We start from the raw sequence: 17,968 nt of genomic DNA, 5'->3' as shown, positions 1-17,968 counted from the left end.
TATTACTGTTTAATGATCTTCCTTTTTTGAGTTGCGCAATGGCCACAATTTGAGTGGATTTTTTTTTTTGTTGGATCAATTCAGCATTTACCTCTACATCACAGCAAACTTGAGACTTCCATACATGCACTGTTAAGTAGTAATGTCTAAATCACAGTTCCAGATTATATTTATATTTTTGAAGGCCTTTGTCAGAGTTGAAAATATTAATAATGTAAATAATGTTATAGTTTTTTCTTAGATACTTTTAAAACAAAAAATGGACGTTAGTAATTGGGTGAATAGTTGTTTAATCATGATGGGCTATACTGGTAGTGACACGCTTTTTCCACAATATATTTTACAGCAACTGAAAACGTTTGAGCCAGAAACTATCTGTAATAATCAGCAATATCTGCTGTAAACAGTATGGCTGAAATGTTTACACTGTATTGCCTTGTAGGTCATGTGCAAGATGTCTTGCTGATAATGGATGTTTACAAGCTGGCCCTGAGCTTTCACCTGGCTCGACTGGAACAGCTGTGCTTACAGTACATCGAGGCCTCAGTGGACCTTCAGAATGTATTGACTGTGTGTGAGAATGCCAACAAATTGCAGCTGGACCAGATGAAGGTAGGCAAATATGGAGTGAGGACAGAACAACCAATTAAGTTATGGTGAGTGTTAATTGCCAACTGAAATCGGCATAGGCAACACAAAATTGACCTCTTTCATTTAGGTCATAAGTGATAGGAGCAGAAATAAGCCATTCGGCCCATCAAGTCTACTCCGCCATTCAATCATGGCTGATCTATCTCTCCTTCCAAACCCCATTCTCCTGCCTTCACCCCATAACCCTTGACCAGCTCTAATCGAGAATATATCTATCTCTGCCTTAAAAACATCCATTGACGACCTCCACAGCCTTTCTGTGGCAAAGAATTCCACAGGTTCACCACCCTCTGACTAGAGAAATTATTTCTCATCTTCTTCCTAAAGGAACGTTCTTTAATTCTGAGACTATGACCTCTAGTCCTAGACTCTCCCACCAGTGGAACCATCTTCACCACATCCACTCTATCCAAGTCTCGTGTACCCAAGATGAGTTTGTTGTTTGTGTAATTAAAAAAATCCCAAAAGCTTTGTCCTTTCTTTTGCCTGTAATGAGTAGCTTTTACGATGAAGGTAAGTGGTTCCCATTGTGTATAGTACTTATCACAGGATTCTTTTCAACTTTGGTGTAATGTTAAAATTGTACAAGGCATTGGTGAGGCCAATTCTGGAGTATGGTGTACAATTTTGGTCGCCTAATTATAGGAAGGATGTCAACAAAATAGAGAGTACAGAGGAGATTTACTAGAATGTTGCCTGGGTTTCAGCAACTAAGTTACAGAGAAAGGTTGAACAAGTTAGGGCTTTATTCTTTGGAGCGCAGAAGGTTAAGGGGGGACTTGATAGAGGTTTTTAAAATGATGAGAGGGATAGACAGAGTTGACGTGGAAAAGCTTTTCCCACTGAGAGTAGGGAAGATTCAAACAAGGGGACATGACTTGAGAATTAAGGGACTGAAGTTTAGGGGTAACATGAGGGGGAACTTCTTTACTCAGAGAGTAGTGGCTGTGTGGAATGAGCTTCCAGTGAAGGTGGTGGAGGCAGGTTCGTTTTTACCATTTAAAAATAAATTGGATAGTTATATGGATGGGAAGGGAATGGAAGGTTATGGTCTGAGCGCGGGTATATGGGACTAGGGGAGAATATGTGTTCGGCACGGACTAGAAGGGTCGAGATGGCCTGTTTCCATGCTGTAATTGTTATATGGTGTTATATGGTTAAGGTCTTTTCATTTGTTCCAGGAATACTGTCTGAATTTTGTGGTGAAGGAATCGCACTTTAACCAAGTGATAATGACCAAAGAATTTGAGCTTCTTTCCACTTGCTTAATTGTGGAGATTGTAAGAAGGAAGCACCAACCCCCAACACGAATAAATTCTGATCAGCCTGTGGATATAGGTAATTTGGGTAAAATGAACATTTTGCAGTTCTTTCTGATAGTTGTTCGAAAGGATATTAATGTTCTCCTTTTGTTTTTCAACCCTTCCCCATTGTAAAGGTCAGCAGAACATTAAATAGACTTGATTTTTACATTTAGCTGTCCGATTCCGGCGCCCGCTCCCGTTTTGGAACTACTGATCCGTATGTTTGAATTTCCTTGTTCCTTAGTGCTCCCGTTTTTACCACCATCTCTCCACCTGCCGTCACCCTCCACCCCCCACCCAATCTGTCATTCAAAATGGGGGAAATCTGGAAGCCTTGGGCAAATTGAATTGTCACTCTCTTTATTTATTTATTTATTTATTTATTTATTTATTTTGAGCGTGAGAAATGTTATGTCCCGCCAGCCTTTTTTTCAAAATATAGCAATTCAAAATGGGGGTGCGTCTTCATTGCTGGGAAATACGGTAGTCTAAGCAAATGGGGCTAACTTAGATGGGTCGGCATGAACGAGTTGAACCGAAGAGCCTGTTTCCTTGCTGTATGATTCTATGACTATATGACAAATTGTTTCCAGGTTATCTGTCTACATTTACCATTCGTCTACTTAATTGTTAAGAGATACTTGTTTCTTTTTTTTGAAGGTCTGGTCACTGTCTGAATCCATGGTTAGGTAAAAGTACTTGCTAAGGCACAGGTTTTGCCATTCTTGTATGCAAGGAAAGAAGCAAAAACAGGTGATTTCTTGTTCAAGATATGGTTCTCATGAACTAATAGACCAGGAGCAAAAAAAATAAAGCTAATTCAAATTGACCAATTAAATCTCCTGCATGGATATAATGGGTGGAAGCAGTATTCCTCTGTTCCATAAAGTCCCCTCTGGTAAAAGGGCTAATCTTTCCTCCATAAAATTGTTGCAGATTATTATTAGAATGGTTATAATAATCACAAAATGGGATACTCAACTATTTGCAAAGATGTAATTCCTGTCCAAATGGATTCCTTCATCAAGGCTGTGTCTAAGTCGTAGAATTTAAGAGTATTGTTAGGACTACCTTCACCAGAAGGATTAAAACACTTCAAAAAAACTGCTCACCACCATCTTTTCAAGGGCAGTTTGGGAAGAGACAAAAAAAACCCACTGTCCTTGCCAGGTAGCCAAAAATGCAGGAGCAACTCAGCGGATGAGGCAGCATCTATGGAGCGAAGGAAATGGGCAACTTTTCAGGTCGAGACCCTTCTTCAGAGTGATGTGAGGGTGGGGGGCGGGAAGAAGAAAGGAAGAGGTGGAGACGGAGAGCTGAGAAGGGGAGGAGAAAGTAGGGACTACCTGAAATTAGAGAAGTCAATGTTCATACCGCTGGGGATAGCTTGGTTGTGTCCTTACCAGTGTCGCCCAGGTCCTGGGAAATAAATAGCATAATATGTTCGAAAAATATCGAAACTAGGTGGAAAAAGGAAGAGAAAGCCTGTGGACGAGTTAAATAACAAAGGGTGGAGGGATACACGAAGAGCATTGGCAGTGGATCTGTTGGACCAAGTGACCTGTAAGGTGTAGGTACTAAATGTATTACGCGCTGTCCTCCCTCATATAGTGCTTGTGGTATATCACATTCATTGTTGGTTGAACAGCTTTTTTTAATTAGGTTTTCCAGAATTTACCAGCCACTATCTCTTGACCAGTCTTTATAATTTTACCATTAGGCACCTCTCTAGTCCAGGATATGAAGAGTTATCTGGAAGGAGCAGGCATGGAGTTTTGTGACATAACCCTGCTGTTGGATGGTCACCCCAGGCCAGCCCATAAAGCAATACTAGCTGCCCGTTCCAGGTAAGTAACACATAATACATCAATTTCCCCACTCCGCACTTTGCAAATGGTACTGCATTTGCTGTTGGATCCTGTTCATATATGTAGTTGAATCTTTTTAATTGTCTATCCATAAGTCAACAGATATAGTGGAGATTTTTCTAAATGTACTTAACTATTGTAACTGCTACAAAAATGTTTCCTGTGGAAACGGATGGTATGAATAGATAAAGGACCTGTGTGAAAGTGCCAATGCTACCTGTTTCTTGGAAATGCCTATTTTGTTTTAGTATGCTATGTGGTAATTATTCATTATCATTTGTAAACTGCTGCATGAGTGACATGGACAGCATAATATTTGAATCATTGTGGGTCTCCAAAGGAAATGCAGTAGTGCTTTCCCTACTTTTGCTCATTCCTTTTTCTATTTGTTTGAGATCTCGGATATTTAAAATGCATGTATACATTACTGGGCATTTTTAAAACCCATTGTGATTGCACACAAAATAAGATTACATGTAATTGTAACCTTGCCAGGTTCCTGGAACTGTATAAATGTAGCTCCATTTTACAAGCATAGCCTTAAATTCGATGTTCAAAGTCCAGCTCTTTCCGGCTTATACTGAGTGATTTTTTTTTTTAATGCAGTTTGCATATTGCTCAATTTGAAGGAATTGAATTGTTTTATAACTGTCTCAAAGCTGACCAAATTAAAGAAATAAGACAATTTAAGTTTTTATTGGAACTATATGTCTGTTTGCAAATAAAGATTTTGATAGTATTTATCAGAGAGTATTCATAATTCTTGTCTGGGTGCAGTCATACCCCCAATATAAGCTGCGTGCCTATATCATTATGTGCACTTGCTCTTACTAATGTGAACATGAATATTTTGCCAGAATAAAACTATCGGGTTGCCTCCCACGAATGTTGCATTCTCTGCAGTGTGTCCTGGTTTGCTTTGTATAAAAACAAAACAAAATTAGCTCTGCAGAAATCTAGACATGGTATTCCCCAGATCATCTGCATTTTCACTATGAATTGTGGTCAATAGGAAGAATGCATCCTATGTAAAATAAAAACCCAAGCCTAAGTAGCTTTCGTTTTATTGAGTTGCATAATAATTGATCATTTTATTTGTTTTATCAGATTGAAGGATTGAATGAAATGTTAACAAGACCCTTTCCCAAAACAAGCAAGTTAAACCATATCACACTCTCAAATTACTCTAGTTTTTTTTAACTTAAACTTTGTTTGACTATGAATGTCCACACTGATAATTTGATTACTGATATTTGTCTTAATTTTTTTTATAAAGTTATTTTGAAGCCATGTTTCGTTCTTTCATGCCTGAAGATGGACAAGTTAATATCTCCATTGGTGAAATGGTACCAAGTCGGCAAGCTTTTGAGTCACTCCTTCGCTATGTGTACTATGCTGAAGTCAACATGCCTCCAGAGGACTCCTTGTATCCTTAATTGGCCTGAGGTTTACTTACACAGTAGCACGTCAATCTTCCGTCTGTGAAGCATGCACTTCTAAACGAAAGGTGGCAATGTGCCTCTTGCTAAATTATGAACAGTAAAATACAGATTTAAGCTTGGAGATCGTCAAACTGGTTCTGCTAGTCCTGTTCCCAGTGGATGGAACTGGAGGAGAATAATTGTCTTGCCAAAGGAACGTGCAGAAAATTAGAGTAAAACTGGGATTGCAAATCATGATCATTCTTTGACTGGGAACTGATGGGAAAGAAAGAAAAGAAATTACATGAATAATATAAAAACGGTCTACAATCAAATAATACAAGTGAGTTGAAACAGAAAGAATAATTACTGTTGAGGAAAACCTATTATTTCTGTTCACTAACCTTCCTCAATGTCTTGTGGGATTTCCATACTAGAACATTGCTGTTTCCTGAACTAAGTGGAAGTATCTGCCAAACACATGAGCCAAGCAGGATATTGCATAATACTACTTGTAAATGACTGTAAACAGTCCCACGTTTTTGAAAAGAGCTGCAAAGCACAGCAGGATGACGATGTGATTACGATTCCACATTCCTCACCTGTACATGGTACTAACACCATCATCAAGTATGCAGATGATACAACGGTGATTGGCCTCATCAGCAACAACGATGAGTCGGCCTATAGGGAGGAGGTCCAGCTCCTAGCAACATGGTGCGCTGACAACAACCTGGCCCTTAACTCCAAGAAGACCAAGGAGCTCATTGTAGACTTCAGGAAGTCTAGGGGCGGCACGCACACCCCCATCCACATCAACGGGACGGAGGTGGAACGTGTTTCCAGCTTCAGGTTCCTGGGGGTCAACATCTCCGATGACCTCTCTTGGACCCACAATACCGCAACGCTGGTCAAGAAGGCTCACCAGCGTCTCTTCTTCCTGAGGAGACTGAAGAAGGCCCATCTGTCTCCTCAGATCCTGGTGAACTTCTACCGCTTGTCGTGGACTCGGTGGGCTGAATGCCCTGTTTATGCCCTGTATCTCCACACTAAACTAATTATTGACCAATTTGTATCTATATGGGCAAGTGGCGGAAAGTTCTTTGGAGCGCAGAAGGTTAAGGGGGGACTTGATAGAGGTCTTTAAAATGTTGAGAGGGATAGACAGAGTTGATGTGGATAAGCTTTTCCCATTGAGAGTAGGGAAGATTCAAACAAGAGGACATGACTTGAGAATTAAGGGACAGAAGTTTAGGGGTGACATGAGGGGGACACTTCTTTACTCAGAGAGTGGTAGCTGTGTGGAATGAGCTTCCAGTGGAAGTGGTGGAGGCAGGTTCGATTTTATCATTTAAAAATAAATTGGATAGGTATATGGACGGGAAAGGAATGGAGGGTTATGGTCTGAGTGCAGGTAGATGGGACTAGGGGAAAATAAGTGTTCGGCACGGACTTGAAGGGCCGAGATGGCCTGTTTTCAGTGCTGTAATTGTTATATATGTTTCGCTGCACCATCGAGAGCATCCTTACCAACTGTATCATAGCATGGTATGGCAACTGCTCTGTCTCCGACCGGAAAGCACTGCAGAGGGTGGTGAAAATTGCCCAACGCATCTCCGGTTCCTCGCTCCCCTCCATTGAGTCTGTCCAAAGCAAGCGTTGTCTGCGGAGGGCGCTCAGCATCGCCAAGGACTGCTCTCACCCCAACCATGGACTGTTTACCCTCCTACCATCCGGGAGGCGCTACAGGTCTCTCTGTTGCCGGACCAGCAGGTCCAGGAACAGCTTCTTCCCTGCGGCTGTCTCACTACTCAACAATGTACCTCGGTGACTGCCAATCACCCCCCCCGGACACTCCTCCCACAGGAAAAACACTATGTCTGTATACATGTAAATAGATTTATTTATTGAAATCATATTCTATGTCGCTCTTCCAGGGAGATGCTAACTGCATTTCGTTGGCTCTGTACTGTACACTGACAATGAAAATTAAAGTTGAATCTGAAGCTGAATCTGAATCTGAATGTAAATTTCTCGATTCAGGAATTCAAGGTCAGTTTATTGTCACGTGTAGGTACAGTGAAAGGTACAGTGAAATTTGAGCTGCCATACTAAGTGAAACACAACAAGACACACAACCACATAAAAGTTAGCATAAACATCCATCACAATGGATTCCACATTCCTCACTGTGATGGAAGGCAATATAGTTAATTCTTCTTCCCCTTTATTCTCCCGCGGTCGGGGCAGTCAAACCATCCGTATGCGGGGCCATCAAAGCCCCCCAGCCGATGGTCAATGCCCTTGTCGGGGTGATCGAAAGTCACGCGTCGGGGCGGTTGAAACTTTCTCCGCGGCATGGAGCTCCCGAATCGGTCTCTTCCTACCAGAGACCAGGGGCTTCACGATGTTAGTCCACAGGCCCCGCATTTGGAGCTTTGATCCCCTGCAAAGGGATCATAAGCTCCACGATGTTAAAATCCCGCAGAGTCCCACGGCTTGGAGCACCCTCAGTCTCCAGGAAAGGCCGCCAACTCCACGATGTTAGGCCGCAGTGTGAACAGAGATATGATACGGAAAAAAATCGTATCTCCGTCGAGGTTAGAGATTGGAAAAAAAAGTTTCCCCCAACCCCCTCACCCCTCACATAAAACAAACCAAGGAACACTAAAACATACTTTTTAACACATACTGAAAATAACAAAAAGAAGAAAGGACAGGCAGACTGTTGGCGAGGAAGCCACTACTGGTGGCGTTCAATATCCCATGTGGAACTGAGGTGACGGAATAAGTCAACCGATTGTTCTTGGTTGTCCTAATATCTGATGGTCGAAGGCTGCTAAAAAAGATTAGCCGGTGAGGGCTTGGTAGTGGGGAATGGGTAAAATGGGCATAAGATCAAACCTATATTTGGTTAATTATCTAAGCACAGGTTGGGGATAAAGAAGGGTAGTGAATGCTGCTAATTGCCTCTTAGCCATCAAGCAACCTCTGTACTCAGCAACAGCCTCATCATGCAGGCCAAGTCAGCAAACCAAAAGCAGGCTTCCTTTCAAGTCTTGCTACTTGGAAATGTGTCACCAACTTTTCACCTTCACAAATCTACGTGCCCCAGCGTTTAGGAAACACCTTCGGCACAAAGCAGCCACCAACTTGTCAAGGGCAATTGGGGATGACCAATAAGTGCCGATCTTCCCAGCGAAGTCTAAATCTTGAAAATTAAGTAATAGTGAAACCCATGGTGCGAGAATGACTGATTTCACTGTGTGAGTAACTGACCTGAATTAAATTTGTATATCCATTAAATTAATTTCATTGTGAGACGGGTTTCCTTGACATCACTCTCACAGATACTTATTTTCAGCACCTTATTATTATGGTTTCACAAACAACAGACTGCAAGCCTACTGTAAGCAGAATCTGGAAATGAATGTGACTGTGGAGAATGTACTGCAGGTAATTGTCTTTTCTGCCTTTTGTTGCAAATATGCCATCAAATCTTATTAATAGGTAGAGTCCCACTTTATTATTTGTTAATTCTGCATTTGGTCTACAACATCTACTTGACTTCCTACTCCCTCTGTCATCCTTCCAACCAACCTCTGCCTTTTCACCACATTGGTGACAGCCTTTAGCTGTTCTAGTCTTCCATGATTTCCCCAAAACTCCAGCTTCAAAAGTTGTGTCTTTGAAATCCATCTCTTCTTCTTCCTCTTGTGTATGGCGTGCACAGCCTAAAGTTGTCGGACAACTTGTTCTATTTGATCTTATTTGAATGTGCACACTGGGTTGATTGCAACCTTCACGTGGTCCGCCCTGTTTCAACAAATGCAATCTCCCACCCCAAACCCATCTCTTCAACTAACTTTGTTTGATTACCAGTGAAATGTCTTGGATGATGTAGATTCACCTTTATTAATCAATGCCATTTATAATCTCCACTACACATATATGCAGGCCACCCATTACATGGTATTACTGTACTACACTAACGAGGACAGCCAGCTGGCAGAAGGCATGCTGAGCTTGGTGAGCATAGCTGTGTGTTTAAATGCTCTGTATTTCTGAATGGAATAAAGACATATGTTTCACCATGTATGTTGTAGTGGATCACTTACAAACAGATGTTTTCTTAAATGGTGTCTTAATATCCAGTCAACACAATTGCAAGTAATGGTGCAAAATAATTTAAATTGTTTCCTCTTCTCTTCAGATTCTGGAAGCAGCTGATAAGACTCAGGCCTTAGATATGAAGAAACATTGCCTCCACATTATTGTACATCACTTCACCAAGGTAGGTAGGATCCTGTTTGGTTCCATAGGAGTCTGTTGTCCTTTTACACCATTCTGGCTACAGCAATAGAAGCCTATTCTTTAATTTGTGGTCATACTGAGAAATTCTTAAACAAATTTGCAAGGGATCTCATCTTTTGATAGCAATATGGTTTTGAGGTTTGTTTTTAAAATGTCTTTTCATCTTTCTATTGAGCTTTACTGACTGCTTGCCAGGCACCAAATTTTGAAACACTTTGTAGCTTAAGTGCATAATTGAACACTTTTCCTTTGGTTCTCAACAACTTCTGGGAATGAATTCTATCAATGTTGTCTGGTTACTATGTTTGAGAAGATAGACAATTTAACTCTATGTTCTCTCTGAGCAGTTTACTTCACTGCCAATATGTCAACACCATCTTCAGGGTGCAGATGTTACCTGTGTACCTTCCTACCTTTCCTACCTTCCGCAATGCACTATGAAAACTCAACTCAAGAATTGATTTCTTCACCATTATCTTCAGCCCTCTCTTTGCATCTGCTCTTTACTAATCACGGCTTATCCACTGCTCCATGGCTAAATGTGTATGGGCTTTCTAAAGCCCACTTGAATCAACCCAGACTTGTATGCAACTCTGCAGTATTTATAAAAGGAAAGAAACAGTCGAGTTTGTGTTGCTCAAACATACCTCAACTGGGTTTATTGTAACTAATTGTGAGTGTGGTCTACTCTAATAACATGCAGGAAAATGGTTCACATTGTGGTGCCTCGTTCTTTAGTATTGATTCTGACCCAGATTTAGTATGAATGTAGAAGTTTGTTTCTGTGAGTAAAGTTCTCAGTCATTTGCTTCCATCCCAGGTCCTCTGTTTAACAGATGGATGACTTCTGTTTCACCAAAACTACTTTGTTAAATTGTACAACCCTTCAGTGTGAATCAGCCTGTTACTGTTTTTATTTCTATGCCCCAGTATAAATGTCACCCTCTGGTTTGCCTCAGACAGATCAAGTAAAACTGTAAGTTGTCGGTTTGCATCACGTCAAGTCCTGCTACCAGTTGGCAGGACATTAAAAACCTGTGGATACTAGTGGTGTATCCTATCTGAAAAGATTAACCCTGCAGTGCTCTCATTGTTATACTCCAGTGATCCCTGATGTGAACCATATTCCCATTTGTGTTAACACCAGTCTTAAGTTTTGCTGAAGTTTCCAAGCAAATTTTCTAGCATCTGTACTTGCACTATGCAGCTGGGACACTGAAATGCAAGCAAATGATTGGCATTTTTGCAGTTTGGTCTGAAACCGGTGTTAGTGGATGAAGTCAGTAACTTAAAGTAAATTAATCCAGTGTCAAATATGCTTAAGAAACTTAATCGAAGACGGAGCTTCCCTTTGACTTAAATAATTGTGCCTAAATATTGAATTGCACCCATCTTTGGTGCACTAAATGTGTGCTGAAGTCAACATTATTGCCAAATATAAATTTATCAGAAAAATCATAACAATTAGCAACCCTTGATTGAAGAAAGCATTTTCTTTACACACTTTGAAGAATTAAAACCCATCCTGTCCATTTTACACAAATTGCTGTTTTCTGGGCTCACAACACCAACAATAGCACACGGCCTGTAACGGAGATGAGAGAAAGTGGTGGGTGGGCAGGAAATCAAGGAGAAGACGACAGGAATTGGAAGTGGACTCATTTTTGGCTGTACAGTAGTGTAGTTGGGATTGGGCAGAGGGAGCTGAAAACTGCATCACCCAGAAAATGAGCCATAGTTTTAATCTCCTCCCTGCTTTGGGTGGCCACACATTTTCTGTTTTAACAGTTGAAATAGTGCCTGTTTTATTAAATATAAAGATGACATTGCAAGAACAAACCTTTACAGACACGGGTTTCACTACTTTCAGCATCTCCAACTTCTTGAACTGTGTGCGAATAATCCAGCTTAAACTTTGGTTTTTAAACTAATTTCCGTTGTTTTGCAAATAAAATGCATGTCAGTGACGTAATTATTTGTTTAGGACATGATGGAATTATATCTATGTTAAACATCTGTGAAGTACCACGAAATAGCTAAATCAGTTTCACCAGAAAATATGTGTAGATAATACAAAATGTGTCCAAAAGTTGGATGCAAGGCAGGGAAAATGGGTGCCAATGGAATTTCTATGCATATGAGTGATGATGTATTTCAGTTTATTTCATGTAGCAGAGTGAAAAGAGTAAAGCTGCAATAACTTTCTTGTATAGGATTCCTGCAAATTTAAAACAATACTCTAGACAATGCTAGCCAAAGTAAGGTGCTGTAAGACAGTGGGCCAGGATGTGTGGGGGTGAGAAATACTGCAAAGATGTATGACTGACTTTAATCTGCAAAAATATCAGAGTAGATATGAACGTGGGCTTGAACTGGAGTGAAATGCTGAAATTTCTTGAAATTAAGCGGGCTATTTACACTAATTTCTCATTGTGTTGAAAATGTGACTAGTATACATAGTACAAGATGCAAATATATAGTTCTGTTAAGAAGAGTTTAGTGAATATTGGTATTTCATCACTTTTTGCACTAATTTCTGATCAAAAACCTAATTGGATTAGTGCAATGACAATGTATTACAGATGTTTTTGTGTGTTTCATGTGATAATGTAATAGCTGCACTTAATGTGAAATAAAACATCAACAATAAAAACTGAAAGGTGGAACAATACATCAAATACTGTTTTATTTAATGATCAGGCAATCTGAATTATTATACTTCATTTCTATCTTCCCAGAGTGTGTCTGTGTGATGTAAAGCTTAAAATGTTTGACTTGAATTAATTTGACAGCTTCATGCTCCCGACACAGTTGGGAACATGCCTTTCAAGCTCTTTGTATCTTTGCAATCCTCCAAAATAAATTAACATACAGTCGTTGCTGCTATTCTTCTCCCCTATTCTTTCCCGTCAAAAGGAAACACTGTTTCCTTGCCCAAGAGGTAAAGGATTCTTGCAGCATTGTTGGTGAGAGCAGGAATGCAGGGAGGATAAGCAAACTGATTTTGGCATTTGTCTAAGCATGAAGAGCTATTAGGAGACTCTGAAACCTGCCCCGTCGTTAGATCGTTATTTGATGCACACCAGTTTTGCATCTTGGATGTTACTTATTCCTATAATGATGAGCAAGTGGTGCTGCAGATGGGTGGTAAATCTTTTCAGATATTGCTTAAAGTATAATTTAATTTACAAACTTGCTAGCACTGTTTCAACCCCCTAACACCTTAAATCCATTTTTTTCCCTTCCATTCCAAGGTCTCCAAGTTGCCCAACCTACGATCCCTAAGCCAAGCCTTGCTTCTCGACATCATCGAATCATTAGCAAATCACATTTCAGACAAGCAGTGTGCAGAGCTGGGCTCGGACATGTGACAATTAATTTTAAAAACTGATTCTCAAATTGGTTTGGAAACTTTGCTCTCTGATGCAGATGAGTGGTAATTTATTTATGAAAGTAAGTAATTTTATTTTAAGTGGGACAGTTAGGATGCGATGTTAAGGCTGTTTTCAACTACGTTTGAATCGGGTCTTTCATTGGGAGAAGAATATTGCTGTCCAATATATGTTTGCTGGTTCAAACAGAATAAGGTGGCAAGCAATGTACTATCTTCAAAAAAATCGCATGGTAATTAGCTCCAAGGGACACTATCCCAGATGACTTGCAAAATTTAATTGTGAAATTTAAAATTAACAATCTTATTTTACTTTTGGTTATTCATTCCCTTCATGAAGTTATGAATAGTCTAAATGATGATATTTCCAAAGCAACTCACAGTGGTCACAGATTTAGGAATGTCTGGCTCAATTGTTCACTAGTTCTGTACTGTCATTGTTTGACAGCAGGAATCACTGACTGAGGTTGCAGGATGTTCTCTGATATTGGTAAATGTAAGTTGTGTATATAAATGAATGCTCTTTAGTAGAACTTGTCATCATTAATATTCAGTTTGGTTCTCATGAGGCACTATAATCGGCACACATTGTAATCAAAATGTAAAAATTGAATGAGCCATGGCATTGATTATTAAGACTGTTGTAAAAGAAAAATCACCATACGTAAATGCTACATGTATACTATCACTGATATTCTAATTGTAGAATGAATATATGAGGAGATTTATGAATGAGGAACATGTTTTGCTTTCTATTGCCTTTTATAGCTGCAAATCACATTGAATTTTTTGTCTAGGTTAATTATTGCTTTTTTTTTGCATGGCCAGTAAAAGTATTGTAAAATATCTTTCTTAGTGCTGAATGTAATGTTCGATTTCCGCATAACTCACCGTGCAGGTGAGATGCAGTATCTAGAAAGTATCTATGCTTCATTTTATAAATAGGCAACAATTAATTGTGGAAGAAGTCTGTGTCACATATTCAATTTAATGCTCATGCCATGTATTCATGAGACTGTGAATCACAATGTAAATGATCTCGCTGAATTATGCTTTTTTCACTTGTGAGTGAAGTAAAATTTGCAGGGCTTTATTCATCAGCAATTGTTTTAACTGTGCTTTGCTATTTTTCTTAGGAAGGTAATAATATAACTCGTACCTAGTATTTATGCTTTTCATGTTACCATTCAGTTGCATTTACAATTTGGCATGATGGTATTATGTAATTCTAAGGCACACTCCGAATTGAATGAAGAGCACCCAGTAATTGCAATTCTACACGTTTATGCTCACCTCCAACCATCTGACAAGGTGATTTTCACCTCGCCAATACGATACCACTCAACATCAAGGTTAATTGTCTCGAACTGATGTAGAAGAGTGAATGGGAGGGAGATGAAAGGAGTTTGGACAGAAGCAAATATATTCCAAAGCTAGTAATTAAAGTTCACCTTCATATTAAATATATGTGTAATTTATAAAAAACTGTAACTACTGATGGTATAATATATGTATAAAGTAAACTTTGAAAACTCGTGAATGTATTGTATTGTGTCTTGTGCCTCGTACTCAGCTGGTTAGACTCGGAGGGTTCGATTTCACTCTTAGGGCTAAAGGTATCAAGGGCTATGGGGGAAAAAGTAGGTACCGGATACTGATTTTGGATGATCAGCCATGATCATATTGAATGGAGGTGCTGGCTTGAAGGGCCGAATGGTCTAATCCTGCACCTATTTTCTATGATGGTTCAATTATCTCTCACCATCTGATAAACACTATGTGGAAAATGCAGCATCATCAAGCAAAGCTTACGTGTGTGATGGAATACCTAGATAGGGATACCTAGCTGCATAGGTGCAGATAGCTATGTTCATATCTAGCTATATGGTTTGAAATGCGATGTCTTGCTCCCTCTTCTGGTGAAACTTGGTCCAGAAAGTAATACAATGAAAGTTCTGTTCTGTTACTCTTGAATGAAATAACATTTAGAATATTTGTATTTCCCTGTCTTTACTACCCTTCAGTTATCAAAACTACATTTTCAAGTGTTTTCCAAAGGCAATATACATTTATATCATATTTTTCACTTTTTGTTCCAAATACATTACTTATGTGCAGAAAGTCTTAGGGAGATTAGTTTGTCACCATCGTCATTAAATCGCCACTCTTCAAAGTTTATGACCAGTTCTCTTCACAAGCAGCTGGTTGCAGTTTTTAATTGTATTGAAAACATAGCTTTGCATCCCAGAGTTAAAACAAAAATGGTGTTGATGGTAAATGTTTATGCCTCAATTGATTATTGAAGGGTAGAAACAAAAACCTCAGGACATTAGAAATCTGAAGTAAAAACAGAAAATGTTTGAATTGCTCAGCAAGTCAGCAGCATCAGTTATCGTTCCTGGTCGATGAGTGAGTGCCTTAGTACATGATGGTCCAGTTTTATACGGCCATCGTAGAGTCTGTCCTCACCTTCTCCATCCTGGTCTGGTTTGGTTCAGCCACCAAGCATGACATCCGGAGCCTGCAGCGCATCGTTCAATCGGCTGAAAAGGTTGGCTGTTTTTAATTATCTACTGTATATCGTGTTGTTCCTTGCGAGCAAAGCACCAAGGCAAATTCCTTATATGTATACATACTTGGCTAATAAAAATGTATTCAATTCAATTAGCTAGCATTCGGGAGCAACTAATTTTGAAAGTTAACTCATTGTATCATAAACTGAGTGAAATTGAAAAAGAGTAAGGATATTATGCCTTATTATTAAGTACATTGCTGAGAATACATCTGGAGTACTCTGCACTACAATGGTCTCCTTATTTATGAAAGGATGTTAAATGCATTGGAAGATGTTTGGGGAGCTTTAAGTTTGGAATGGGTGTTTAAAATCTTAAATGTAGATTCAGGCTGAAAGGTCAATAATTAGAGGGAACTACTTTAAACAGTTATAAGATATAGCAGTGTCATATTCCAGGATAGAGAAGTTTCTGACCTGTCACGGCAGGGTTGTGGCAGGCATTACAAAAGGGGAAGGAGAGCCACATTATTGATTTGAGAAAACGTGGCAGTACATAGAGAGGATATCCTGGAGAGATCATCCGAAGAGGGTTTAATCATAATCATACTTTATTAACCAAGTATGTTTTGCAACATACAAGGAATTTCATTTGCCATACAGTCATTCCCAATAAAAAACAACAGAACACACAAAATACCTTTTAACATAACTATCCACCACAGTGACTCCTTCACATTCCTCACTGTGATGGAAGGTGAAAAAACTTTCAATCTCTTCCCTACTTTGTTCTCCCAAAGTTGGGGGCCTCGAGCCTTCCGTTGACGAGACGATCTCTCCTTTAGCTCCCCCACGCCAAGTGATCGAACCCCGAGTCGAGGCTGGTCGAAACCTTCTGTGTTGTTTGGAGCTTCTCGACATCGGTCTCTACCCGAGACTGCAAGCTCATCGATGGTGAAATCCTCTGGCCACGGTTGGAGCGTCGATCCCAGGCAAGGGATCTGCTCTGATGGTAAGTCCACGTCCCCGCGGTGGGGCTCAAAGTCAGTCCAGAGCGAGGCCGCTAGCTCCATGATGTTAGGCCGCAAAACGACCAGAGATACGATCCGGAAAACAATTGAATCTCCGGCAAGGTAAGTGAATGAAAAAATTTACCCCACCCCCCATATGAAACAAACCAGAGAACATTAACACAAACTTTTAAAACACACTAAAAAGAACAAAAAAAAATGAAGACAGACAGACTTGGTGAGGCTGCCATCATGCGATGCCCCCTGGTGGTTCTATTTATGGATAGAACTTAGCAATGAGATAGATGATCACTCTGCAGGGGCTATTCTATGTGGGTATTAGAACATTTGAATAACAAAACGTCAAAGTTAAAAGAAATTTGGTTGTAGAGTGAGGGACATAACGATGCAAGGCTCCTAGATAGAGCAGGATATAAGTCATCAGGATGAATTTTTAGAGGCAATAATTGTCCTACAAGTGGCAGGACTGTGCTTAGGAACTGAAACTAGCCAGGTGATGCAAGTGTAGGTGAGGGATTACTTTGGGATCAGGGACCATAATTAATTAATGTAAAGGGATTGGATTGGTCCTCAAATTAAAGTATTGGGCAGAGGCTGATTTCAGTAGAGTAAGCCAAGACCTGGTGACTCCTGTCTTACTGCCTTCTTTTAAAAGAGGGGTAGTAAAGGTTCAGCATGTTCTGGTATGGGTGAGAGGCAAATATGGCAAGATGAATGAACCTTGGATGATACAGGTTACAGAAGGTTTAATCAAGAAAAAATAGCAGCCATAGGCAGTCTTAATCAAGTGAGACCGTCGAGTAACATCAAGAGTTCAGGAGTGAACTTTGGAAAGAAGGGAGAAGGGCAAAAATATTCCTTCGTAGAAGAGATTATGGAGAAACTCAATACATTTGGTAAATGTAAAGAAGAAACAGGATAGCAAGAGAAAGAGTGAGCCCACTTTGGGACCAAAGGGATCATTTCTGTGTCGAGTCATGGAATATGCGTGTCCCTAATGAATACTTAATATCTGTATTCACTAAGTAGACAGATGTGCAAGAGAGTGAGTTCAGGAAGAGGTCTATTGATAGTTTGAGGCATGTCTGTATTAAGAAGGTGGAGGTTTTGAATAATTTGGCATGCTTAACGTTGGATAATTCTCCAGGTCCAAACAGGATAAATTACAGGATACTGTAGGAAGCGAAGAAGGTGATAGTTGGGGCCTTCATGTATATTTTTGCATCTTTGCCTGATACATGTGACATTAAAGAAGTGATCAATTAATGGGGGAAGGGAAGGGGATGGATGAGCCCCATTGGTCGCCGCCTGTGTCCAATCATCCTCCGCTTTGCCGGGCACGCTCCCATCCGATTGGCTATTTACCCGCAGAGGGCGGGTGATTGGCCAGTTGGGTTTGCGGACGAGGAGGATTGGCTGGTTGTGGGAGGCGGGAGATTTGATTTTTCTGCCGTTTGTCGGTGTTGGCGGCGGCGG

General features: G+C 40.1%; 1 protein-coding gene across 1 annotated transcript in view; it reads left to right on the top strand.

Annotated features, from left to right (window-relative positions):
* Window positions 1-14,484, top strand: part of lztr1 (leucine zipper like post translational regulator 1) — a 35,167-nt gene extending 20,683 nt beyond the window's left edge. The window contains exons 15-21 of the mRNA XM_055655196.1: window positions 443-612; window positions 1,833-1,989; window positions 3,676-3,802; window positions 5,100-5,249; window positions 8,595-8,700; window positions 9,458-9,538; window positions 12,813-14,484. Coding sequence (XP_055511171.1) covers window positions 443-612; window positions 1,833-1,989; window positions 3,676-3,802; window positions 5,100-5,249; window positions 8,595-8,700; window positions 9,458-9,538; window positions 12,813-12,929 — 908 coding nt within the window. The 3' untranslated portion in view covers window positions 12,930-14,484. The remainder of the gene's footprint in view (window positions 1-442; window positions 613-1,832; window positions 1,990-3,675; window positions 3,803-5,099; window positions 5,250-8,594; window positions 8,701-9,457; window positions 9,539-12,812) is intronic.
* Window positions 14,485-17,968: the final 3,484 nt, after the last annotated feature.

Source organism: Leucoraja erinacea, chromosome 25, assembly GCF_028641065.1.
Source record: "Leucoraja erinacea ecotype New England chromosome 25, Leri_hhj_1, whole genome shotgun sequence".
Classification (NCBI taxonomy): domain Eukaryota; kingdom Metazoa; phylum Chordata; class Chondrichthyes; order Rajiformes; family Rajidae; genus Leucoraja; species Leucoraja erinaceus.
Note: the sequence above shows the minus strand (reverse complement) of the source record. Positions and strands in the feature narration are given on the sequence as shown.